Here is a 17015-nt window from a genome sequence, read left to right as displayed (position 1 = left end):
GTGACTCTCAGTTGCCTCCACGTCTGAGACAGTCAATCCACGCATCTTATCACGTGGCTTGTTGTTGAGTGCGTTACTGTGGAGACATAGTGCGTGTGGAGGCTTCATGCTATTCTCCACGGCATCCACGCACAACTCACCACGTGCCCCACCGAGAGTGAAAACCACACATTATAGCGACCACGAGGAGGTTACCCCATGTGACTATACCCTCCCTAGCAACCAGGCCAGTTTCGTTGCTTAGGAGACCTGGCTGGAGTCACTCAGCACGCCCTGGATTCGAACTCGTGACTCCAGGGGTGGTAGTCAGCACCTTTACTCGCTGAGCTACCCAGGCCCCTGAGGGCATACCTCTTTAGGAAAACTATTTGCTCTTCAGTTTTTTTTTTTTTTTTTCATGTTTATAAGGTGCTACTAGTTGCAAATCAAAAAGGTATTTAAAAATTGCACACAGCAGTGACGCTCAAGTCTCAGGAGGTTAAGAAGAACCAAACTCTCACCTTTTTTTTTATATCAGCCATGAACAAGCAAACACATAAAAAAACTGTGAAACAAAGATAGGAAAGAAACCAGTGTTGTCTTCATATTCACATTGTACCTGTCCACTGTGGGTCGGAAATTGTTCTTGTTTTCATAATTCGGGAGACTTGATTTTGCTTGCTGATCTTTTTTCCTCTTTGTTTAAGAATTTAAAAGCAGACCCTGAGGAGTTATTCACTAAGCTGGAGAGAATCGGTAAAGGCTCGTTCGGAGAGGTGTTCAAGGGCATCGACAATCGCACACAGAAAGTGGTGGCCATCAAGAACATCGATTTGGAAGAGGCCGAAGACGAGATCGAAGACATTCAGCAGGAAATCACAGTGTTGAGCCAGTGCGACAGTCCCTTTGTCACCAAATACTACGGCTCCTATCTAAAGGTGAGTGACCTCTGTGGTGCTGCACATGTGATATCACCCCATGACCTCAGAAATGTGACTGAGCAGGTTGGAGCAGAGGGTCATACATGACTTCATCATGAGGTCAAACCAGAACCAGCTGAACTCTTCATGTTTTGTGTGAACTATAATCACAAAGGAAAAAAAGGAGGTAAAGCCTTTAGAGAGTAAGACTGATCATACCACATTTGTCTTTTTTCATTCAGATAATGCAGAATTCACACAGATCAATATGACATTAGCTCACACTGACGACCTTAGTACCTGCATTTTAGCGCACTGACAAACAGAATGCTCAGTATGGTTTCCTCTGTGCTGAAGTGTTAAAACTATCATGTGTGGGTGTTCAGCCTTAAAGCTATTTCGTCCTTTCTGCCTCTCTTTTCCTCACTCTCTCTCTACTCGACCTCAGCATATCTTGACGCTCCATTTAGAGTTGTGATTCTCAAAACTATACTTGCAGATTTAGCCCCAGTGTTACAAATGGAAGCAGAAATTGGGGGTGTTTGTTACATGTGATCAAAGGCTGTTTTACAAGGTGACCAAATTAAAAGGAAACCACAGAGATGTGCTTTAAAGTCACACTTCTTTGGTTGTGCTTCTAAAGCTTCTGGCCTGAATGACAGAAACACAGACAGCAGTTGTATTTTTGTTTTAGGGGAGTTTACGACATGTATCTTTGGAAGAAAAAACTTGAACCATGTAGGTGCTACTGGTTATTTAGATCAGTGTTACTATCAGAAATAATTATTTCTTATTAATTATTAATTAATATTTAAATTAAATAATAGAATCTAACTCATTAAAGCCTCACACGGGGCACCATTAATGTAGTGCGCTACGTTCAGGAGCGGGTTTGGTTATTAGCAATAATCAATAATTATCAAAGATAATTATTAAAATCAATAGAACATTGATTAGAATTAACACTAGCATATTGATCCCTCAAATTCAACAATTATCAAAGATAACCATCAATTATCAAATTCAACAGAATATTAATTATTATCAAAGATAATTATTAATTATTAAAATCAATGAAACATTGATTAGAATTAACACTAGCTTATTGATCCTTCAAATTCAACAATCATCAGAGATAATTATCAATTATCAAAAATCAGTAGAATATTAATAAGGATTAATATCACCAGGGCACCACCCTGGAATCAGGGACTAATAACCAGACAGTATAGCAGTCTCAATATTAGATTGTTCTCTTAGAAAAATCGACGTCCGGAGAACATCTACCTTCAAAAGAAACAACGAAGTCTTGAATCCGAGCATTGACATCCCCTGCCAGCCTTTGACACAGGTGTATGCAAAACAAGCCAAAACACTTCTCTTTGAAATATAACAAAGTTTATTGATGCAGTACAATGCAGTCAATAAACTTCCGACTTACAACTACAAACTAAACAGTGACATGATTAGATATGGTAACCAAAATAAGCCTATAACACATGAGAGGAAGGTGTGTGTGTGTGTGTTTGTGTGAATGGGTGTGTATGTGTAAGGAGTGACGCGCACAAAATGGCAGACGTGACTCTCGTGGAGAGTACGTCACACGAGATTTCCGGCCAGAGAATATGGCCGCGAATGTGGCCGGAGAGAAGCCGGTCAATGGCATCTGCCCGTTTACCGTGTGTCTCTGCTTGTACGATAACTTGGGGACAAAGCTGAGCTTTATCACTACGTTATCTACTAGCCAAAAGTGTGTGCGGGAATGTTTGTGAGGGGTCACGTGTGTGTGTGTGTGTGTGGTTAGTACAAGAGAGAGAGAGAGAATAAAGTGGCGGCACCAACGCCGGTTTCGCGATCATGGGAGAGAAAGCATCTGTTAGTTTATCAATCAGAGACACAGTGGAGGGCTCGTAAACCGTCCCGCGGTCTTTGGTTCTTTAGTGGATGAACTCAGTGTGCCGGTCTCACCCGCGATGGCGGAAATACACAACAGTCCAACGTGGTTGGACTACAACACAGCAAATATCTCATTTGTGATAACAGAATGTTACAGTAATACCTTAAGTATTATTAGCATCAATGAGCGGACTCGGCTGTCCGTAAACTGTACAAGCAATAACCTTGATACACAAGAATAACACACTATAATATTCTATCTCTGCCCAGACATAAACCTCTCACTTATATCGCATGAGGATGCAGCTAGAATGTGTGTTCATCCATCGTTTGACTCCGACTCAGTTCCACGAGGCTCGGGTGATGACGGGAGACCGTTTCCTCGCTCTGTCGGTGGGTGGTACGGCTGCTGATTCTCGGTGGGCTGGCGGAGAAATCAGCGACATCGACTTGGTTGAAGAGGGAAGAGAAATCTTCTTTCTTCACTTCTGCAGGCAAACGGATGAAGATGCGGATTGCTCGGCTGTCTCCTTCGGATCCGTTAGAGTGTTCGGTGGAGCACAGAGTAATCTCTACTCGTCCAGCAAGATGGAGATTGTATGGCCACAGTTTCAAGTCGTACGTTACTTCATTGTGCCACGAGGCTACACCTGAGAGCAGCGATGAGCTGCGTCTACACATGGCAAGCAAAGTTGCTGGAAGCAATGCCCAGAAGGATCTGAGGTATTTCTACTCCTGATGATGTCTTGGTTGAGGGGCGTTCTGTCGTGTGCCTCATCCAATAGGAGTTGAGAGTTAGATCCTTTAGAATTTCACCCACAGGTGCAAAGTGAGCAAAGCTTCATGGGATTTGTAGTCTGTTTTGGACACCCTTTGTTTGATTTTGCGGTTTTTATCAGTAAGATTTATGACTGTGTGTGTAGGCCTCAGTCAGGCTTTAGACTGTGTTAGGCCTGCCTTTGTCTTATATCTGAATACATGAGGCCTAACAACCATAGCATAATTTATTACTTTGATCTGTCAAGCAGAACGGGAACTGAAGTCACCAGTTCGATTTCGAAAGGGCATGGCTCTGTGTTTTTATATTTTAAGATCGATTTTCGCATTTTCTCATGACGGTGTTAGAGGTGCTTGCCCATGCAAAGGTCACCACTTTGAAGTTGGAGTTGGCTTAACAACTCTCTCAGTATTTGCTAATCCATTGCCATGGTCTTTTGAGCTGTTTCTATGGTGTTGCAAGGTTGTCTTGGGTGGAAACAAGGATGTGCTGGGTGGTTGCTTATTGGTCCAATTCAAAAATAGCCCACACCCAAGTCTCTGGGATTTAACCATATAGGGCCTTAAATATAAAGATACAAAAAGGAAAGTTTGTTTTGAACCAGAACTAACAGGATATCAAGATATATTTAATACTTCTGGATTTTTGAACTCACACCATTGGCATATAATGCAACAAAGGGTGCAGAAGTCAACTGATTTTAGTAATAGACCTACCTATATCTACAGTTGAAGTCAGACGTTTACACACTTAGGTTGAAGTAACCACTCCACAGATTTAATATTAGCAAACTATAGTTTTGGCAAGTTGTTTAGGACATCTACTTTGCGCATGACACGAGTAATTTTTCCAACAATTGTTTACAGACAGATTGTTTCACTTTTATTTGACTATATCATAATTCCAGCTGGTCAGAAGTTTACACACACTAAGTTAATTGTGCCTTTAAGCAGCTTGGAAAATTCCAGAAAATGATGTCAAGCCTTTAGACAATTAGACAATTAGCTTCTGATAGGAGGTGTATTGAATTGGAGGTGGTCCTGTGGATGTATTTTAAGGCCTACCTTCAAACTCAGTGCCTCTTTGCTTGACATCATGGAAAAATCAAAAGAAATCAGCCAAGACCTCAGAAATAAAATTGTGGACCTCCACAAGTCTGGTTCATCCTTGGGAGCAATTTTCAAATGCCTGAAGGTACCCCGTTCATCTTTACAAACAATAGTACGCAAGTATAAACACCATGGACCACGCAGCCATCATTCCGCTCAGGAAGGAGACACATTCTGCCTCCTAGAGATGAACGTAGTTTGGTGCAAAAAGTGCAAATCAATCCAAGAACAACAGCAAAGGACCTTGTGAAGATGCTGAAGGAAACAGGTAGACAAGTATCTATATCCACAGTAAAACGAGTCCTATATCGACAAGCAAGGAAGAAGTCAGTGCTCCAAAACCGCCATAAAAAAGCCAGACTACAGTTTGCAAGTGCACATGGGGGCAAAGATCTTACTGTGGGAGCAAGGAGGCCTACAAAACTGACTCAGTTACACCAGTTCTGTCTGGAGAAATGGGCCAAAATTCCAGCAAGTGATTGTGCGAAGCTTGTGGAAGGCTACCCAAAACGTTTGACCCAGTTTAAACAATTAAAGCAATGCTACCAAATACTAACAAAGTGTGTGAACTTCTGACCCACTGGGAATGTGATGAAAGAAATAACAGCTGAAATAAATCATTCTCTCTACTATTATTCTGACATTTCACATTCTTAAAATAAAGTAGTGATCCTAACTGACATAAGACAGGGAATGTTTTCTACAATTAAATGTGAGGAATTGTGGAAAAACTGAGTTTAAATGTATTTGGCTAAGGTGTATGTAAACTTCTGACAGCTGTATGTAGGTGTCTATTTTTATCTGTATAAAAATAAAATAATGACACTGCCACCTTTATAAAGCAATTTTTTTTACCTGTAGTTTTGCTCCAAATCATAGGCTAAAATTGTAATTTTAACCCCCTCTACAAAATAATGTACAGGTGCATCTCAATAAATTAGAATGTCGTGGAAAAGTTCATTTATTTCAGTAATTCAACTCAAATTGTGAAACTCATGTATTAAATAAATTCAATGCACACAGACTGAAGTAGTTTAAGTCTTTGGTTCTTTTAATTGTGATGATTTTGGCTCACATTTAACAAAAACCCACCAATTCACTAATTCTAATTTATTGAGATGCACCTGTATATTTATTCATGGCAATTAATATTTTGGCTTTGATCATAATTTATGCATTTTCATCACCAGTAAAAATAATGATCAAAAACCCAATTTTTAGCTGCAGACCGCTGGATAAAGGAACAGTTCACCCAAAAATGATAATTCTCTCATCATTTACTCTCCGTTATGCCGTCTCAAACTCATATGACGTTCTCTCTTTTTCTGGGGACAAACAAAGATATTTTGGTGGAGATATGAGATGTTTTGTCCATACAATGCAAGTCAATGGGGTCCAACACTTTCAAGCTCCATAAAGGATATAAAGGCATCATAAAGGTAATCCATGTGACTCGAGTGGTTTAATCCATGTCTTCTGAAGCGATATGATTGTTTGGGTTTGAAACAGACCAAAATATAATTTTTTTTTCACTATTAGGACTTAAAGCTTGTGCAAAGCACGTGTACAGCGCTTTTTGACACTGAAGATTTATAGTGGAGAAGGAGTTACATTTTGTCTGTTTCTTACCTAAAATGATCGTACCACTCTTTTATGCTGCCTTTAAGTCCTTTTTAGAGCTGGAATGTGTTGGACCCTATTGGCTTGCATTGTATGGACAAAAACCATCAAAATATCTTCTTTTGTGTTGAAAAAAAAGTCATATGATTTTGAGATGACATAAGGGTGAGTAAATGATGAGAGAATAATACTTTTTGGGTGAACTATCCCTTTAAGTTGTGACACAATGACCCTATGGAATTTTTTGTCCGTTTTATCATTCACATGTGTAAATCATCTGATTACTTTGAAAAGTAATAGCACACCTCTCCTCAACAAGCAGCATGATTTGAGGTATCATTTACAGTATGTTAGTAGTACAAATGGTGCAGGATGAGTTATACGGCAAAATTTAATTCTTAGGTTTAGGGTTGGTTTCTAATTGACAAAGTTCTCAAAAACAAAATTGTGTACCTCTGCTTTGGAGATACAAAGGAGACACAAAAAGCACCCATCAGTGCTCAGGAATAGATAGAGATAGAAAGAAGCAAGTACACTAAAATAACTGTCCAGCTGCTTTGTGGTGAACCATTCGATTTTATGAGGTGCTCGGCGGTGTGCTTCTTTAGTTTCATCGTCTACACAAATAAACTCGCACTCTTTCTAAACTCATGTTGGGGGGGAGGTATGTAACCCAATTTTTACTCTTTTCTCTCTCTCTCTCTCTCTCTCTCTCTCTCTCTCTCTCTCTCTCTCTCTCTCTCTCTCTCTCTCAGTGTGGCTAATCCCAAATTAAGGGAAGGAATAGATTCACACATCCACCCTCTAACCAGCAAATGCCCTAGCTCTTCAGTAAACATTATTGTTTGTTTGTGTGTTGATGGATTTTTCTCACATTTTGATGCCCAGTCCTTTCTCTATCTCCTCTTGCTGTAGGACACAAAGTTATGGATCATCATGGAGTATTTAGGTGGTGGATCTGCTCTGGATCTGGTATGATGTAGGGTTTTATCTTCTAAATATGGAGTCTACAATATCATGACATATAATATGTATGTTTGATGAGAGATGATTCGTCTATTTTAGCTGGAGCCTGGTGCTTTGGACGAAACACAGATCGCCACTATCCTGAGAGAAATATTGAAAGGCCTGGAGTATCTCCACTCTGAGAAGAAGATCCACAGAGACATTAAAGGTATGAACACTAGAATCAAAGTTGTCTCAGGCTCAGACGGCACGCCCATGAACCGTTAATGGACCATCTGCAAACAAAATAGGAAGCGCTGGTAACATTTCTAGTTCCAGTCTGGCTTTGTCTTGCTTCTATGCAACATTTGGGAGTGTAGGCACACAGGTTTTGATCAGTCCATGGAGAAAAACAAAAGTTTCAGGTAGGGCAAGTGCAGTGGTAATCTGGGTTTTTGGATTTCATCAACAATTTTGAAGACGAGATGAAAAAGACACATCATGACAAAAATAAAAACATTTTAATTAAAATACTGTTGATGGAAATTTTATGAGAAAAAAATAATAGTGCAAGAAATGAACAGCACATTTAAGTTTTTTTTATGTTTTTTATTTTTTATGTTTTTTTTATTTTATTTTTTTATGAGAGAATTGATGCAAACAATCCAGTTCGTTAGGGATTTCCTTGCTTGAGCTGCATGAGCTGAAATAGCTGAACACCCACAAAACTGAACCAGTGTTAGCTCACTCAAACGCATGCTCAGATGAACTTGAACTAAGTTACTTGCTAGTCAGAATGCGGAACCCGTGTTGTGACAATGCTGATTTCGTAAAACGCACTACACACAATCTGTCTAAAATACGAATTGTCTCTGTAGCGTAAAGAATTCACAAAACAGCAGCTTAAAAAAGTAAATATATTCATTAGATGCTAATTAGTAGCTCAAGTTTTCAGGACAGTTTTCTCATGTTGTTTATGTTGATAAATCTTTAAAGGGTTAGTTCACCCAAAAATTTTAATTCTCTCATCATTTACTCTAGGGGTGTAAATCGGACGTTTCATCACAATACGATCTTATATCGATTCTCTTGGCCTGCGATTCGATATTTGCCGATACTTCAAAGTCTGGCGCGATACAATTTCGATTTGATTAGATTCAGGGCCCTGCGATCGATTTTCCGATATTATGTGCCTATTTTGCACAATCAATTAAATTTGTTTTGCCCTCAAATGCAACCAAAATATAATTTGAATATTTTATTGAGCTCTCTGAAAAGTGCAAATTTAGTATTGACACTGGGACATCCACAACAAAATATGGTACTTCAGATGTTGAAAAACATTATACAGATAATAATATAAAAAATAACGTCACAGTGGCCTGGGTAGCTCAGCGAATATTGACGCTGAGTTCAAATCCAGGGTGTGACTCCAGCCAGGTCTCCTAAGCAACCAAAATTGGCCCGGTTGCTAGGGAGGGTAGAGTCACATGGGGTAACCTCCTCGTGGTCACAATTAGTGGTTCTCGCTCTCAATGGGGCGCGTGGTAAGTTGTGCGTGGATTGCGGAAAGTAACATGAGCCTCCACATGCTGTGATTCTCCGTGTGATAAGATGCGTGGACTGACGGTCTCAGAAGCGGAGGCAACTGAGACTTGTCCTCCGCCACCCGGATTGAGGTGAGTAACTGCGCCACCACGAGGACCTACTGAGTAGTGGGAATTGGGCATTCCAAAATTGGGGAGAAAAGGGGATAAAATGTAAAAAATTATAATAATAAAAATAAATAACCACACACAAGTGATCATCAATCGTTTGATTACAGCTCATTTTTCAGTTTAATCCAATTCGAAGTACTTACATACCCATGACTTGTTTCCAACTATTGGTGCTATCCGCGGTTTTCTTGGCTACAACTTCCACAGTTGTAATGAAAAATTCTGCTACAGTTAACTGGGATAAATGTTAGTAAGGGTGTTGATGTGAAGATGTGTAAAGTCTTATAATTGATGCTGGAGCTGAGCAGGTGATTTCTCTTTCCCTCATTAGTGCTGTTCAGAATGTCAGCATTGTCAAGACGTTTCACATGATGGTTGAACTGCTCCATGGTACTTTAAAATAGCAAATTATCATGTAAAATTCAAATGGGTCGCATGCATCGCATCGTTGGAAGCCCAAATTAATCGCGCATTAATTGTCACGAGAGCTCACGTTTTAAGGAGTGCGCGGTTGATGCGCTCGCACAGATCCTGTCAATGCAGCTCGCATTTTGCGGGAAGCCCGGTTAATGCCTGCACGGATAGCAGAGCGTAATTTGGCTTCAAAGACCCTGCGCACATCCTTGTCCCACATGAAAAGCATATTTAGCGCTCATAAAGTGAAATTAATATAATAAGGTTGCTTCATCGCCTGACGGAAGTCATGAGTCCAATTTTAATGGACTTGGACTTGTCATGGACATTTTTTCTCGGACTCGAGCCTTTGGGACTCTGGATTTTTTTCTGAGTCCATGGCATTTGATTTGTGATGCAATGAACAAAGGAAATAAGTAAAAGTAACAAAACAGAAATAAATGGACACTCTGTCTGCAAGCAGTTGTAGCACCCCCTGATGTCGTAGACGTAGCCAGAGTTTGTTTCACCGTGTTGAGCAAGCACATCTGCAGAGAGCACACTCAGTAAATAGTGAAAAACAAAATCTAAAATAAAATGTACATTTTCACAAACAGAAGTTTGCATACCCCTTTTGTTTCAGGCCTATACGTTTTCACACCCCTTTCAGAATGTATGCAAATATAAGAGATGAAAGCTACATTAAATGTACTGTAATTTACACAAATCATCCTGTTCAAAAGTTTGCATCCGCTTGGTTCTTGCTTCTTGTGTTGCCTTCTTGAGCATCAATGAATGTTTGCACCTTTTGTAATAGTTGTGCATGTGTCCATCAATTGTCCTAAGTGTCAAAAGCTGGATGTCGATATCATTTAACCACTGTTGGGAAGAACTCAAAATGTGCGGAAGATGCTGGGAAACCAAAGAATGTACAGTATTTTCTTAAGAAAAGTGGGCAGCTTCACAACTCAGGACAAAGCAGGGACTCATGAACAATTATTACACTAACAGTCATTAATCATAGAGAAAGCAACACACCATATTAAAGGGTTTACCTCTCATGCCAGTAGCTCTAAAGCTCACGTGCAGTCTGTCTCATGAACGCGCACAGAAGATCAATGGTCGGTCAAGAGTTTCACTTAATAATACATCAGATTTCGGTTCGTTTCTCTCCAAACCTTAGCAGTCAAGTCGTGAGATGTAACTTCTCAGCGAGTGCTAATTACTACTGTGTTGACTCATTATTTTCCCAAACCAGTCATCAGATAGAGAAAAAAAAGAAATCTCAGTATATATTATTTCTTTAGGGATCATTTTAGATAAAACTAAACTAAATTGAGTGGACAAATTGAAAATGAAGTAGAAATAAAAAACAAAATTAAAATTCTTAATAATAATAACTCTGGTTTGACTAACGCAGCTTTAACTTTCTTTAGTCTATGTTTGAATGGAGGGGAAAAGCAACAAATAATTGAAATGTCAACAGAAAGCAATAAGAAGTGTGTTAAAGGACAGTTTTGTCTTCATACACCTAAAGCATATGCTTTCATTCTGAAATCACTTTGAAGTTTGTTCAGCAGGAAACTAATTATAAAATATAGAGGTGTTTTTGTTACATTTATATTGACAGTTGTTTTTTTCTTAGCTGTGAAATTTAAAATAAGCTTAAAGTATTGATGTTGAATTTGAATTCAGATTCATGGACAGATTCATTCGGACTCGACTCAGACTCGGCCTGTTATGACTCAGTCTTGAGTCTGACTCGGCCCCTTTTGGACTCGGACTCAACACGGACATGATTGTTTAAAGACTCGGACTCGACTAAGGTGGACTCGAACCCAACACTACATGAGAGTATTAAAATAAAGGTGCATCTTAAAAAAAAATTTATAGCGGTAATTATGCGTTGTATCGATAACATTGGATGGTTGGTTATTGGATCGATGAATTGTTACACCCCTAATTTACTCACCCTCATGCCATCCCAGATGTATATGACTTTCTTTCTTTACAGATCAATATTTAAGTCCTTTTTCACTCTAAATCTCCACTTTAACTTTCACTTTTACATCTGAAAGTTAAAGGTAAATTGGAGATTTAGAATAAAAAAATTTTTTTTAAATATTGTTCTGTTTCTCACCCACACCTATTATATAGCTTCTGAAGATATGGATTTAACCACTGGAGTCATATGAATTACTTTTATGCTGCCTTAATGTGCTTTTTGGAGCTTTAAAGTTCTGGTCGCCATTCACTTACATTGTATGGACCTACAGAGCTGAGATATTCTTCTAAAAATCATAATTTGTGTTCTGCAGAAGAAAGAAAGTCATACACATGTGGAATGGCATGAGAGTGAGTAAATGATGAGAGAATTTTCATTTTTGGGTGAGCAGTCTCTTTAATATGCTTGATACATGTTAAAATATTTATACATTTTTTTAAATGTTTGAATATTTGTTTAAAGTTTGGTTTCCCGTTTTTGTCATTTTGCACAGTATCGTCAACTAAAACGTTATTTTCTTTGACTAAAACTAATTCTGTACCATTTTAGTCATTTTACAGAACAGTTGACTACAATTAATAAATATGAAATTACGAATGATATTTTCATCAAAAGACAAAAATTCTGACTATAGTAAAAAACTGCAGAATTAACACCGGACAAGAGACCGTTTTAACAGCTGGCTCGAATCCCCTACAAGGCAACATTTGCAGTGGCCCCACCATGAAAACAAATTATACATTTTAATTTTGCCAATGTATTTTATTTATTTATTTTTTCATTAAATTTAAAGTTAATATGTTAATGTAAAAGTAAATATGTTTGCCAGACATTAGTCTCACATAGCCAGACCTTTCACAACAACGGCAAAGGTCTGGACTATACAGCAGCTTAAATTGGCCAACAACCGCCAAATTAGACAGGAAGAGCCGTCTAACTGACATGTTAATCACGGTTGATTTTGTCATTACATTCAGTTTAGGGATGGGGTTTTTCTGAGATATATCATACCATAATAAAAGACCAGGATGTGGAAAGAAAAATAATTATATAATGCCGCAGAAGTCTACACAAGGGATTGCACAAAATGAAACACATGGGAAAATTTTGGAAAATGTGTAGAGAGTCCAAGTACAGCACAAAAAAACTTCAGCATACCAGATCCAGAGCAGATCCACCAGCTAATATGCAACAGATTTTTCAGAATTATCCACAAAATGCGTTAAATTTGACAGAAGATTATACTTTGTTTATTACATTGTTATGCTTGCTTTGTATTGCCTTTATCTTAAATTAATAACATAGTTACACCGATCAGCCACAATATTAAAACCACCTGCCTAATATTGTGTAGGTCCCTCTCGTGCCGCCAAAACAGCGCCAGCCCGCATCTCAGAATTGCATTCTGATATGATATTCTTCTCACCATAATTGTACAGAGCGGTTATCTGAGATAATGTAGACTTGGTAAGTTCCAACCAGTCTGGCCATTCTCTGCTGAACTCTCTCATCAACAAGGTGTTTCCATCTGCAGAACTGCCACTCACTGGATGACAAGCCAGATGGGCTGGTTTGAGTATTTCTGTAACTGCTGATCTCCTGGGATTTTCACGCACAACAGTCTCTAGAGTTTACTCAGAATGGGGACAAAAACAAAAAAACATTCAGTGAGCGGCAGTTCTGTGGACAGAAATGTCTTGTTGATGAGAGAGGTCAACAGAGAGTGGCCAGACTGGTTCGAACTGACAAAGTCTACGGTAACTCAGATAACCACTCTGTACAATTGTAGTGAGAAGATTATCATCTCAGAATGCTGTTCTGAGATGCGGGTTGGTGCTGTTTTGGCACGAGAGGGACCTACACAGTATTAGGCAGGTGGTTTTAATGTTGTGTCTCATCGGTGTATTGTGTCCCACTGTTCATTTGTACTCTCTTGCTTCCACACATACACACACACACTTTCACTTCTTGCCTTGTTTGTTTCCTTCAGCTGCAAATGTATTGTTGTCAGAGCAAGGGGAGGTGAAACTGGCAGATTTCGGCGTGGCCGGTCAGCTCACAGACACGCAGATTAAGCGGAACACATTTGTGGGCACACCCTTCTGGATGGCACCTGAAGTCATCAAACAGTCCGCTTATGATTCAAAGGTGAGGGGCGCTGGAGATAGGTCGAGCTATTTTTTCCTAGTGATTCATTGTGATGAAGGTAGTCAGGTCAAATGGAAATGGAATATTTTTTTCTACCCGCATTCTATTGAAGTCCATTTTTTACTTTTCCTGACAGGCTGATATTTGGTCTTTGGGCATTACGGCAATTGAGCTAGCTAAAGGAGAGCCCCCCCACTCCGATCTGCACCCCATGAAGGTGCTGTTCCTCATTCCAAAGAACAACCCCCCTACACTTGAGGGCAACTACTGCAAACCTCTGAAAGAGTTTGTCGAGGCCTGTCTAAACAAGGAGCCCAGTTTTGTGAGTGTTAACATAGTGAATTCCTAGATTTCATTTCCTTTATCTGGTTCACTGATTTTTCTGGCGAAAAAGTTTGTTATGTTGGCTTGACAAAGCCAAAAATGAAAATTCTCTCATCATTTACTCACCCTCATGCCATCCCAGATGTGTATGACTTTCTTTCTTCAGCAAAACACAAATGAAGATTTTTAGAAGAATATCTCAGCTCTAAGGTCCATACAATGCAAGTGAATGGTGATCAGACCTTTGTAGCTCCAAAAATCACATAAAGGAAACATAAAAGTTATTCATATGACTCCTGGTTAAATCCATGTCTTCTGAAGCGATATGATAGGTGTGTGGCTAAGAAACAGAACAATATTTAAATCCTTTTTTTACTCAAAAAGTATTTAAATATTGTTCTGTTTCTCACCCACACCTATCATATCACTTCAGAAGACATGGATTAAATCACTGGAGTCATAGGGATTACTTTCATATGATTTTTGGAGCTACAAAGGTCTGATCACCATTTGCTTGCATTGTATGGACCTTAGAGCTGAGATATTCTTCTAAAAATCTTCATTTGTGTTTTGCTGAAGACAGAAAGTCATACACATCTGGGATGGCATGAGGGTGAGTAAATAATGAGAGAATGTTCATTTTTGGGTGAACTTTACCTTTAATTTAAACTCCGACTTTCAAAAATTCTAATGTAAACAAACCCACAAAAGTGCTTTAAGTTGCTCTCTCTTTCTCTCTCTCTCTATTTATCCATTATCTGATGGTTTATCAGACTGAATATGTGACTGTCTGTCTGACTAGCTGGCTGTTTGTCTTACTGTAATGTCTGTATATCCATCAAACTTCAGAATTCTAAAATTAGTTTAAACGTCCACACAAGGCTTTGTCAAGCCAACAACAAAGTATCCAGTTTCTGTTTCGGTTTGTTGGGTCATGATCTTGGCTCTGTTCCAAAGCCTAGTGATCTGTCTACCTAGACAGCATTTTAGGGCATGCCTGCGATGTGAAGGCAGTTCCAAATGGTAGGCAACAACACAATGCTGCCTTCTAAGAAACCTTGTTTTGGCAAAATTCAATGGCAGCATCGCATGTATCCTTCATTGAGAAGGCCCAGAACGCATTGTGATGAAGAGTCGAGGGAATATATTTCATTCAATTCAGAATAGATTTAAAAAGTTCAGTCTAATTGAAAATTGACTATTTTACAGTGTGAGTATTTTATGCTGTATGCTACTGTCAAACTTGAATTGGAATCAGTTGTTTGTTGAGTCTCCTATGTTTATTTTAGGAGTACTATTTGGTGGTGTGCAGAGTTGCTGCCTATGTAGACTGTAGAGTGTTTCATATCAGTACTTTTGGGGTTCCATTTCAGTTAGGATGCTGCTATGGAGACACAGAGCTCATGTCATGGTTATCAAGTCATATGCAGTCCTTGAAACATCAAATAACAATAGTGAAGCTAGTTGTTCGATATTTGGATTATTTCCAAGGACTTGTCTCACACTTTCTCGTATCTTTCTGTCTTCCTCTTAGAGACCGACAGCCAAAGAGTTGCTGAAACACAAGCTCATTGTGCGTTATGCGAAGAAAACCTCTTATCTGACGGAGCTCATCGACAGATACAAACGCTGGAAGGCGGAACAGGCCAGAGAGGAGTCCAGCTCCGATGAGTCTGACTCGTACGCCACTCCAAAGATTTTCTTTTCAAGGCTTTTCACACTATGAATAATCCTGGGTTAACAATATTTCACAGTTTGCAATTTTGAAAGGAGGTTAGCTCTGCTTTTAACCCTTGATTATGATGCTTTTGCAGTGTCGGCCCTTAATTGCAGTGCCAGGTATACGGTGTGAATCAGTGCCTTACTAGAATGTAATAGCAAGTTGTTTAGCCACAGAAAACCAATCATAAATAAAGAGTTTTTATGCAGTGTGCTTAGATTCACCTTTTGATGGAAAGATTAAATGTCGAACAGTGATGGCAAATGCATTAATGGAGTGATAAAGGGTCACTTTTACTTTTATAGTTATGGTCCAAGACGTCTATTCAAGAGAAATTGGTTGGCCAGAGAGAATTTATAGGATTATTTGTACATATGGACATTAAATTCAAATGAAATGAATGGTAACTCAGGGTTTACAACTGTACAGTTTGAAATCTCGAAACATGACTACCCAGGATTAATTACTAACCAAGGCTAAACTAAGAACAGTGTGAACTATGGAACAAAGTAATCCAGGATTACATTAACCCATAAGTTAAAAAGTGTGAAAAGCCCATATTACAGTCGATTTGCTTTTTTGGCCGTTTCTGTTTTCCCTGGTCATTCTTCCTCATTCTAAAATGAATTCCTTCCTCCTTTTTTGTCTATGGTTCACCCAGAGAACCGGATGGCCAGGCATCTGGTGGGAATGACTTTGGCAATGACGACTGGATCTTCACCATTCGAGAGAAAGATCCCAAAAAACTGCAGAATGGAGCCAGTCTTACAGGAGAGGAGGTGGGAATCAGGGCTCAAAGCCACACCTGACTGTTGCATCGTGTTTGCAGCTCTTTATCTTAGTGTGTTATATCCTCTGCTTATGCAGGAGCCAACGAAGAGGCCACTGTCCCAGAGTCTGTCTACCATCATCACTCCAGTCTTAACTGAGGTAGGAAGTGACATCAGATGTTTCATTCCTGCATCTGCAAAGTGAGAGTAATGCATATTTATTTTGGTTGTTCTGCGTCCCAGATGCGGCACTGATTGTCAGGTTCTGCCGCTTAGCCTTTTTTTTTTCTGTGTCAGTTTCTTAATCCAGTGGAAAACATGTTAAACGAATGCTCTATAAAGCTGTTCATTATGAAGCAACATAAAATGACATCAGTGTCAGGCTTGATGCAAGTTCCACATGTAGTGACAGGTACAAAAATACTTTTTGTTCAATATATCAGACTGAAACCAGACAATCATCATAATGTTTTTTTTATTAACTGTGCAGCCCTTAAAGGGATAGTTCACCCAAAAATGAACATCTCAGGTGTGTATGAATTTCTTTCTTCACCAGAACACATTTGAAGAAAAATAGAAAAATATCTAAGGTCAGTAGGTCCTTCAAATGCAAGTGAATGGTGATTTCTCTTTTGAAGCTCCAAAAATCACAGACAGTCAGCATAAATGTCATCCATACGACTCCAGCGG

The 17015-nt window shown here is 39.1% G+C and overlaps 1 protein-coding gene across 1 annotated transcript in view; it reads left to right on the top strand.

The window, feature by feature from the left end:
• The window catches only part of LOC127449675 (serine/threonine-protein kinase 24-like), a 44080-nt gene that overhangs the window by 23521 nt on the left and 3544 nt on the right, over positions 1-17015 (top strand). The window contains exons 2-9 of the mRNA XM_051713240.1: positions 687-917; positions 7218-7274; positions 7368-7476; positions 13354-13511; positions 13648-13833; positions 15370-15515; positions 16217-16334; positions 16423-16485. Coding sequence (XP_051569200.1) covers positions 687-917; positions 7218-7274; positions 7368-7476; positions 13354-13511; positions 13648-13833; positions 15370-15515; positions 16217-16334; positions 16423-16485 — 1068 coding nt within the window. The remainder of the gene's footprint in view (positions 1-686; positions 918-7217; positions 7275-7367; positions 7477-13353; positions 13512-13647; positions 13834-15369; positions 15516-16216; positions 16335-16422; positions 16486-17015) is intronic.

Source organism: Myxocyprinus asiaticus, chromosome 12, assembly GCF_019703515.2.
Source record: "Myxocyprinus asiaticus isolate MX2 ecotype Aquarium Trade chromosome 12, UBuf_Myxa_2, whole genome shotgun sequence".
NCBI classification, from domain to species: Eukaryota; Metazoa; Chordata; class Actinopteri; order Cypriniformes; family Catostomidae; genus Myxocyprinus; species Myxocyprinus asiaticus.
The sequence above is the reverse complement of the archived record's forward strand: the minus strand, read 5'-3'. Positions and strand labels throughout refer to the sequence as shown.